We start from the raw sequence: 10,081 nt of genomic DNA, 5'->3' as shown, positions 1-10,081 counted from the left end.
ACAGTTTTGCATGGTCTCCCACAAGGGATAAGGCAGATGTATTTTTCTGTTGGTTGGTAGATTAGTTGGCCCAAGCCTTTAAAACTTTTCCATAGAAAAATAAACGGCCGAGACCAGCTTCTTTGCCTTCTGGTCATACGGGATAAAGCCTTGGTGTGTTTGATTAGAGCCTCAGCATTTAGTCTCAGGGTCTGTGGAAGATTCGCTCATGTCACCCCTTTCAGGAACATACTCTCTGCTCCCCCATTCACCATGGCTCTATGGTAATCCACCCAGAGTGATGGAAGTTAACCCTCAAAGAAATGCTTTTTTTAACTTAAATCTTAAAAAAAAAAAAAACCCACGACTCCTACGTGACTTCATATCAGTGTGCACACAGCCCTGGAGTCGGCGGCGTGAGGGCTTCAGGTCTCTGGGAGCCGGCCAGCCCGTGTGGGACGCAGCAGCCACAGACTGCAGGCTGGGCTACACGGAGAGCAAAACTGGATCGAAACACGTTTTGTGAGACAACAGCAAAGACAGGGAAATCCGGGTTCCGGTTTGTTGATAAAAACCACCTCGTCAGCTACGACTGAGGACGGACTCCTGACCGTTAAAACAGACACGCCGAGCGTTTGTGCCATTGCACATCCTCTTTCCCCTTCGCTTTTAATGCTCGTGAAACATTGATCGAGTGTTGTGTTTATGAACACACGCATGCACACGCAAGCGCATGCACTGAAAAGATGCAACAGGACAATGTTACTACAGGTCCACGAGGAAGGCTGCCAGCAGCTCTCTAGCTACAACACCCACGCCCCTGGCCTCTCGGCCCCTCCCCACCCCTCCTCACCTTCTCTCCAAGTCAGGGCCGTCAGGCTGGGAGGTTAGTGCACAAGTGATGGGTACACGGTCCCCCCCACCCCCCAGCTCTGTGAGTCCCTGGGAAGCAGGCAGGGGAGCCTTTCCCTTCAGTAGCACAGTTAAGGTCGGTCCGGTTGGTTCCACAAGTTAAGGCACTTCTGGCTGCTTTGGCCGCAGCTTGAGAACGCTCCTCGCTCTTGTTTAAGGCATGTGTCATCTACAAGTAGTAAAGCTTTGGAAATTGTGCAGACTGTTAAGGTGTGGACAGCTTATACACAGCCACGGAAGCGGGCAGGGTGACAGGACCCTGGGAGACTCCTCCCTCAGAGCCGGGGCTTCCAGGAGGGCCAGGCAGCTCTGCTCGGGGCCTGAGGGCGGCACATCGGGGTTGCAGGCGTGTGGGTTCACTGCCACCCTCACCTGGAGCTGCCCCGGCTGCTCGTGGAGCGTGTGGTGCTGTAGCGCTTCTTCACGATCATGCTGATGTAGGCTTTCATGAGCTTGGCCACGTCCACCACCTGCCAGGAAGTGGAACCACACACGGTCAGGAGCCTCTGCTGGCTCAGGAACCCTGCCCGGTCACTAGGTCTTCCCTGCCCACCCTTCCTGCCCAAGCCACCTGGGGTGTTCAATGCTAATCTATGCCTCAAGCTTTGCAGGAAGCTGAGAGTTCAGCTGCTTTCAATTCTTCCTAGCCAAGTGTCCAGGGAGCTGATGCTTTCCCAGTGTGCACCACCACAGAACTGACCTGATGGTCAGGGTCAGATTGTAGACACTGGAGGCATCAGGAGAGGACTGATGATGTCCACTGAGGGGAAATGTTCAGGCGTGGAGCTCACGGCCCCAGCCTCAGATCGCATCCTTCAGTCCGTCAACCGGATGCCATACAGTGCTTTTACCAGGACTGCCAGGATGGGCTCCCAAGACATTGGTGCTTCTGCTCCATGAGCCAGGACCTGCTCTCGACGTCCAGGCTCCCTCCTGTGCTCTGGGCCTACATGCCTCAAAGCAGGCTAGATTGCTGCTAAATGTATCCCAACTCATCACTGTGATCCCCCTCACTGTCCTGCCATCACCCACACTGGGAGATCCCACAGCAGGCTTCTGGTGTCTGCCGGACTGAACCAAGCCATGTAGCCTCCTTGGCTCAACCCTGGCACCGCATCGCTGGCTGATCACACCACCTGGTTCCTCCCAGCCTCCCCGCTCCTAGCAGCAGGTGCCTGGGGGTAGCAACCATTCAGTGCTGTTCACACCCTCACAGCTGCTCTCTGGAAGCCTCCATGGCTTCTTGGATTATCAGTTTTGAAGCCTGGCAGCAGACAGCTCCTAGCTTTCTAGGCTGTGTGTTCGGCTCTGCAACCCTGATCAGCTGTGTCCGGCGCAGCAGGCCTCTCAGCTCCCTCCGCTTCGTGTACAGCATCAGAACCAGCCAACCTGCCGTGGTTCGCTGGCTGCAGGCTTCCCTCACTGCCAGCCACAGCCTTTGCCTCTTCCCCTCCTCCCTGGCGAAGCTCCGGAGTCTATGGAGCCCATTGCTCTGTGCAGATTGTGCAAGGAATGGAGTGTCACACGTGGAGCAGCTGGGGAGGGACCACCACACTCTTTTCTTCACAGACATTAGAGAGAAATACTCGAATAAGATGCTCTGGCCAGAGGCATCCCGGGAAGGGCTATCCTGTACCTTGCTGAGACCAAGCTGTTTTGGTTCTTGCCTCTTACCTCACTGGTTTCAAAGAGCAGCTCCCTGTCGTCCACCACGATCTTGTATGTGTTGGCCAGCGGTGCTCCAAAGGACAGGATGTGCTCGTACTGGAAGACCTCCAGCGGCCTCCCCTCCCCACGCTTATAGACGGAGACGGCCTCGGCGCTCACACCCAGCCAGAGCTCCTGGGGGAAGCCGCCTTCCTTGCACTGGTGGGTGAGATAGTATTAGAGGCCGATCACAAAGCATGCACAGGCCTACGGCCCTCAGCACGGGACAGTGAGTGCACTCAGTGAGCAAGTCCACTCAACGACTGGCATCCGAGCAACGGTGCCCCTTAGCTATCCTGGTGGGTTCTCGGCTGCTTGAACCACCTTGCGCATTTGGGGAGATTGGATTGGTACGGTCCAACACCTAGCTGTCACTCTCATTTCTTTTTGTATCTTGAGCAACCTGACGATGTCTGCTGGCTGAGGAACTTGACACGGACCTCCCAATCCTCCAAGCAGCCCAGGCAGGCCCAGTGGTCTAGATCTGCCTCCAGTTCTGTCTGGGATGGTGCTTCCTCCAGCACAAAGCCTGGCTTCCCAGAGGAAAAGGCCCTGTCGCTCTGTGCTGAGCAGTTTTTGTTCCTTTTTGCAAGGAGAGCACGGTTCTGTATGCACAGTGGAGGTGGGGTTTGTGCAGTTTAATCATACAGCAATGGGAGACAAGAGCAACCCACGCATGAGGGATAACAAGTCCGGGGAGAGGAAAGTTAGGCAGGCTGCAAAGAGCAGGTGCATGGTGCAAATGTCTGACTGGCTGATGCGAGGCAACAAACGGAACCTCAGCAACCCACTCCCAAGTAGCATCTCACAGAAAGCCTAAAGGGCTCCTGGACTGAATCTGTAGATTTTCACAGAGCTTCCATTTGAACTCATCAGGCAATGTGCAGACCTACTGTGCTCCTAAGAAAAACAAAAGCATCTCTAGAACAGGGGCTGCCCAACTCTTCTGGCAGGGCCAGAGAGTAAAACATTTCAGACTTGGCAGGTCATCTCAATCAACCCTGCCACTTGTTCACAAAAGCAGCCAAAGAAAATACGTAAAGAAGCGAACCTGGCTGTGTTCTCTTTAAAGTGCACTGACATACAAGAAGGGGCAGTGCCTGGCCGCCATGCCCACACTTTGCCAAATTCTCCTGTGGTCTGTTAGCAGGCCTCCCCTCCAATGTCCACATCAGGAAGACAGAACCAAATGAATGCTGGGTTGATGATAATGGCCAACTTCTAATTACGAAGTTGAAATTATTACCCTCCAAGAGATGGTTCCAACAAAAATCTAACAAAAATATAGCCAAAGTTCCTAAGTTGTGTATATCTTTGACTTTTTTTAAATTTAAAATGTAGATTGTATAACCTCCATGAGAAAGAATAAAGTTAATAACAAATACACATCTCAATTGTGTCTTACTTTCTACTCTACATAAGCATTTTCTGCAAAGAGGAGGAAAAACCTAGGAGTGGTGGGAGACATCCAAAGAGCCAACTGTCCCATCTCGCTCTCCTTCCAGATGGCCAGGGGTCACCTGTCCCCTCCTCCGTCACCCTGAGGCGGCGGCCCCCCATCTGCCCACAGCATGCAATAGCTCCTTCTTACCTCCACATCGAAGAGTGTGGACCCGTAGCCAGGCCATTCCTTGATCAAGGCCATGTACTTGGCCATGGCCTGCTCCTGGCTCATTCCCTGAAATTTCTTCCACTTGTCCAGGATGCTGGCGCGAACAGAGCAGACTTCTTCCTTCACCCACATGTCCAGCATCTGCTCCTCCTCGGCCTTCTGCTTCCCCACGGACCCCGTCCGGAAGCTTCGCCTCAGCGTGCCCTCCAGGAAGCTCGTCCGTCTCTTCTCCAGCCGCTCACACTGCGGCGTGAAGCTCTTGGTGGACTGGCTGATGCGGGCCTTCAGTCTCTGTAGCGAATACACTTCCTCCAGGGCTGGGATGGCCGTATGCAGCGAGTAATCTCCCTGTAGGTACTGCAGCCGCAAGGCAGCCAGGACCTGCAGGCTCTCCTCCGGGGCAGGATGGTGGCCGTGGATGACCGCTTCATGGGCCTGAAACGAGGTGGGCAACAGCCTCATGGTCAAGGTGCTGCCGTGCCCCAGGACGCTGCACGACTTGCTGAACTCCATCAGGACCTTGTTTCAACGCTGCTTTTCCTGACCAGCCCACCGTCACCCCTCCCCACTTCTTTAAATCTAAATTTCTCCCCTGCACGGATCCCACTGAAGTCATGCCACGTGTTTTACACCTTATGGTATCTCTCCTTTTCTCTTGTAAGGAGAAATGTTGCCGGCACAGACATTCACATGAACACGCACAGCTCCATCGGGCATCTGGCCTCAGCTGCGCCAGGAAGACACGCACGCACTGCCCCCAGGCTGGCTGGGGACGAGCAGGGCAGGTGAGTGCGTGCGGCCGCCCCGCCCTCGCCCAGAAAGGAATGTCCCTGCGCTTTCCTCTTACCTGTTCAAACATAAATGCAAACTCCACGCTGTCCTTTGGCACACTGTCTGTGTCCAGAAAGCAGTACAGCTTGAAGTAGAATTTCCAGGGCAGGTCCCCTGTGTCTGCCGTGGCAGCAAGCCTAAAAAAGTCACAGAAACTCAGAAGGCAGAAACCCGAGGGCGACCCACCACGGGAGAGAGGACTTGCTCAGCACTTTCATTTAAACAGAGCTGGGAAGCAAGCTTCTACCCAGTGTCACCTTGAGAAAACCAACAAGCCATCCCCTGAACTATATAAATGATATCAAAAATAAAATTTAAATTAGAAAGAAAGAAAGAAAACCAAGAAGCAGCCTTGAGCGAGATCTGGGCTAACTACTGTTTCCTGAGGGTCTCAGCTAAGCATCACGCAGAATCCGCAGGAAGAAGCTAAAGCTAGCTCTTCACTTCCTTTGCCCAGATTCTCACAGCTTACAAGCCTTAGCAAAAATGGGTATGAGTGTTCTCGTCGGGGCCGTGCTTACACTGCACACGCTGTGCTGGCCCGGAACACGGCGTGGCACATCAAACAGCCCTAAGGCCACTTTCTAAGTGTACGAGCTGGCTTGAGCCCATCGGCCTGATTTCAAAGCCAATGACAAACGAAAGCCCGAGAATCTGAGAACCCTAAGATCCTGGGCACAACAGGGCCCTGAGAGTGGCCAAAAGGCCCCAAATGAGTTTCATGACGTTTCAGATCAGAGCCTTCTCTAGGCATGGAGACACACAGCAGTGAGGAGACAGAAAACACCCAGCACACCCCCAGCAGGCAAAGCAGACAGCAAGGCACCGAGATGGGGCAGGCGAAGGCCGAGCCCTTTCTTTACGCCCCCTTCTGGCAGTTCCAGGAGATGGAACTTACTTCTCAAACTTGGCTAAAACATCCGCCACGATGGTTCGGCTCTCAATGGCTTTGTCGACGTGGCCGTTGTACTCGAACAGGGCGAACATGTTCCTGCTGTCCTCCATGGCCAGGCCTCGGATCAGCTTCTCCACTACCTGCAGGACACACGTGAGGCTTTCAGCTCCATGGGCTGGGCCCTCCATGCCTTCACCCCAACCTGGAGGGAGCTGTCGGTGCCAGTCGGGGGTCCAGGCAGCCCCCTAAAACCACCTTGGAGGTTACCCCGGAGGTTCAGAGGTGCTCCCTGGCCCTTGCTCCTTAAAAATCGACTGCACCTCTTCTTTATCAAAAGACCACAGGGTAACACTCTATTGACTACAGGACAGATGCTGGACTGACTTCTTGCACACCCATGCTACAGATGGGACTAGTCCTAGTGAACCTACTGGGCATCCCTACTTAGGGCACACTGTCCAGTGTCACAGCAGAGGACGGGCCTGGCCACTGTCAGCCTGGGAAGTGAACCTGGTTCACTAGGGAGGGCATCTCCCTTTCGCCCCATCATAGAGTCTCTTCTGCAGGACAAGCTTAAATCCCAGCAGTTCTCAGATACAGTCACGCGCGCCAAGAAACAGGTGATTTCAACAGCATTTCTTGCCCACGAAAAGCATTGTGGGGTTTTATTACACTATCCTTGGAGCCAACTGGTTTCATAATACCAAGTTTACATTTCCAGAAGGAAATACGTTTCCCTAACCCAGTATTTTAGATAGACCCGTGTGCTGTGACACCCTGCTCCCCATCACAGTGGGTCCCGCTGAGCTGGGTCTGCCATCGCCACCAGATGCTCAGAGGCTCAATTACTGTCTCAGGTTTTTCGGCATGAGTTTAACTCCGCACTCATCTCCGTGCGGTTGGCTGTGGGTTCCCCTTTTTAACCTGCTTGCTGAGCAGCTGTGCACGACAGCCCAGCTGCTATGTACAGTCTCCCTGTCCAGCACACACCAGCAGTTACACGCTCACCTCCCCGGCCGTGGTGTGGGAGTTGATGGTGATCTTGCAGGAGCCTCCTCCGTGGCAGTACACCGTGGACGTCATTTCCTGCCTGTGGATCAGCGCTTCGATCTCATCCCGGGAAGGCACAAACTCTCTGCATTTGGTTTTCTTCAGAGATTCGTAAATGAAGAGGGCATATTTTTCCATCTCGGTTCCTGGAAACTGTTCCCGTATCCTAGGAGACAAACAGGGACTGTCAATTGCTAGCTAGAGGCTGGCTGGCTGGCTGTGGGTGGTGGGGCTGGGGGCAGCAGATCAAGATGGAGAAGCCCCCACCCCGCCGAGCTCACTGCTTCAAGGAATCGCATCTATCCTGAGCCAGCCAAAGCAGAAGTAGCTTTCAGCTGCTCTTGTCACATACGTGGGGACGATAGCTAGGTTAATCAGCTTTGCGAACATAAGCATTTTTATTTTTAAATATACCCCATAACGTCACATTGTGAATCTGCTGAGCAATAAAATTTAAAAAATAAACAAAACCCAAAATATGAAACAAAATCTTAGATTATTTCCACCTGTTTGATTCTCAACAACTATCCAATTTGGGTCTTTCTTCTGTTCATAATGAAAAGTGGTAATTTAAGGTAGCCAATGTCCCACACATCAGGACACTTCCACCTACAGTGATGTGGTTCCTGTAACAGCCTGAGCGGCTGAAGGAGGGATAGGAAGGAAGCCTGTGCCTTGCAGGCTGGGCCGAGAGACCCACCCAGGTGCTTGGATCTCACGGGGGACCTGCAGCGCCGGCCATGTGGACAGCTCTGCCCAGCTCTGCCCACCCGGATCTCACAGGGGACTCGTAGCACTGGCCATGTGGGCAGCTCTGCCCAGCTCGGCCCACCCGGATCTCACTTGGGACCCATAGTACCAGCCCTGTGGGCGGCTCTGCCCAGCTCGGGCGGCCTGGATCTCACAGGGGACTCGCAGCACTGGCCATGTGGGCAGCTCTGCCCAGCTCAGCCCGCCTGCCACACGCTCACCTCTTCAGATGGAACTTGAGGTACTTGAGAATGCCACGACTGGGCAGGAAGGTGCAGCTGAGGCAGGTCAGGATCTGCCAGCTGTACAGGTTGCCCATGCTGCCGGGGTGTGGCACCTTGGTGGTCTGCTTGATGAGCTGGCAGTACAGCTCATCACGCAGCGGGCGGAGGTCGTGCCCAGTCTGCAGGATGCCCTGGATGATGGGGATGGGGTCAGACATGGACTCCAGCTGCTGCAGGGAATTGAATATCTTGATGGCTTCATCCTGAAGGGTGGTATAACCTTTGTCTTTGAGTACTAGGAAAAGCAACAGAGTGGACCAGTTACAAAGAGGGGCTCAGAACAGCTGAGAGCAAAGCAGGTAATTGATGCTGCCAAAACAGAGGGAGCTGAACTCTGTTCAGGGAAGTGAACTTCATATCTAAATGTTAAAGTATGCTTGTTGCCCAATACTTTCTTTACTTGGAATGCACCATATTTAGGATCTAGTTCTGTGGAACAGGTTTCCCTTTATGATAGGGTTAAATCCCAATAAACTCCTTACTGAATCGGAAACATCTTACACGGAAAGCGCCTTCAATACATTTAACCTGCTGTCCATCACACAGTCCGGCCTCTGTCGCCGTGAAGTGCCCAGGGCACTTGCATCTGCCTCCAAATGGGCAGCTTACCGACCCCAGGGCTAACCTGTAACGAAGGGCTGTGTGTCCCAGACGCCCTGCATGCCAGACACAGACTGTCTGCTGCTCTTGTCACATCCTCTAGTTGGCCACGTCCATATTAGCCCTTGTACACTGGACAGCACCTGTGCAGTGAAGACTTCGTGTGTGCTGAAGTTCAGGCGGAATGCTGGCTTTTCTGCCTCCCACTTCAAACTTTCCCTTTATCATAACCTAACTCTGAAATCCCCCTGCAAGAGGAAACCTGAGTACAGGTGAGCTTTAACTCCATTTGGGACAAGAAAGAGCCCAAGTTCAAACCCATCCTGCTCTGCGACAGCTACTGAGTGTACGGTGCAGACGGCAGCCAGGCCTGGGAGCTGGGAGTGCGGGTTGGGGCGTGGACTCACAGTTGAGGTTGATGTCCCCGTAGGGCAGGGGCAGCAGTGGGGAGTGCAGCGGGTGCTGGGTGTAGCGCAGGATGGGGTTGCGCTTGTAGATCTGCTCCACCACATCCGCGTTCAGGCAGTTCTCCTGGCATCAGGACAAAGCAAGACACTCACAAACCCAGCCGTGTGTGTGTGCACGCGCGCGCAGCAAGCAGCTTGAGGAGCCTCGGTCAGCCTGGTGAAGCTGCCAGCATTCCCCAGCCGGGGCCGATGGTCCACAGCACACACACTGGGATCTGGGTCTGAAGGCAAATCACAGACACACCACGGCTCATTCTCTAGGTTTTGCGTGCATCTACTTCCTCAAGTTATTTAAACATTCCCCCTCTTGGGCTGGCAGTTGTGGCGTAGCATGTTAAATTGCCGCTGCAGTGTCACCAATCTACAGGGGCACTAGTTCAAGTCCTGGTTGCTCCATTTCCAGTACAATTCTTGGCTAATGTACCTGGGAAAGCAGTGGAGGAAGGGTCAGGTACTTAGGCCTCTGTACCCATGAAGGAGACTGGAGAAAGCCTTTGGCTCCTTTAATTGGCCTGGCCCACTGTCTGTTATTGCAGTCATTTGGGAAGTGAACCAGCACATGGAAGATCTCTCTGTAACTCTGTCTCTCAAATTTAAAACAAAACAAAAAAGGAGGGATGGCTGGCAGAGTGGCTCAACAGGCTAACCTAATTCTTCATCTACAAGCATCTTATCGGGGTGCCAGCTGTTCTACTTCTGGTCCAGCTCTTTGCTTACGGCCTGGGACAGTAGCAGAGGATGACCCAGGTCCTTGGGCACCAGCACCCATGTGAGACCCGGAAGAGCCCCCTGGATGGGCTCAGCTCAAGCAGTTGTTGCCAGTTGGGTGGAGAAGCAGTAGAGGGAAGATCTTTCTCTGTTTCTTCTTTTCTCTGTAAATCTCTTTCAAACAAAAATAAACAAATCATTTTAAAAAATCCACTTAAGCTCATTGGAGTGGCTTTCAGTGGAATTGTATTTCTTTAAAAAAAAATCCCTCTATAGATAGCAAATT

The 10,081-nt window shown here is 53.2% G+C and overlaps 1 protein-coding gene across 1 annotated transcript; it reads right to left on the bottom strand.

Moving 5' to 3' along the window:
* Nucleotides 1–1,241: 1,241 nt before the first annotated feature.
* On the bottom strand, nt 1,242–9,151 carry LOC121167661 (unconventional myosin-X-like; the record flags this gene model as incomplete). The annotated part of the gene is made up of 8 exons (XM_040997211.1): nt 1,242–1,361; nt 2,566–2,757; nt 4,190–4,645; nt 5,058–5,178; nt 5,940–6,076; nt 6,945–7,152; nt 7,958–8,255; nt 9,028–9,151. Coding segments are annotated over 8 exons (1,638 nt in total), but the record flags the coding sequence as incomplete, so codon positions are not given.
* Between the last annotated feature and the right edge of the window lie 930 nt (nt 9,152–10,081).

The sequence above is a fragment of the Ochotona curzoniae genome, unplaced genomic scaffold (genome assembly GCF_017591425.1).
Source record: "Ochotona curzoniae isolate NIBS_2020 unplaced genomic scaffold, NIBS_Ocur_1.0 patch417, whole genome shotgun sequence".
In the NCBI taxonomy this organism is placed as follows: Eukaryota; Metazoa; Chordata; class Mammalia; order Lagomorpha; family Ochotonidae; genus Ochotona; species Ochotona curzoniae.
Note: the sequence above shows the minus strand (reverse complement) of the source record. Positions and strands in the feature narration are given on the sequence as shown.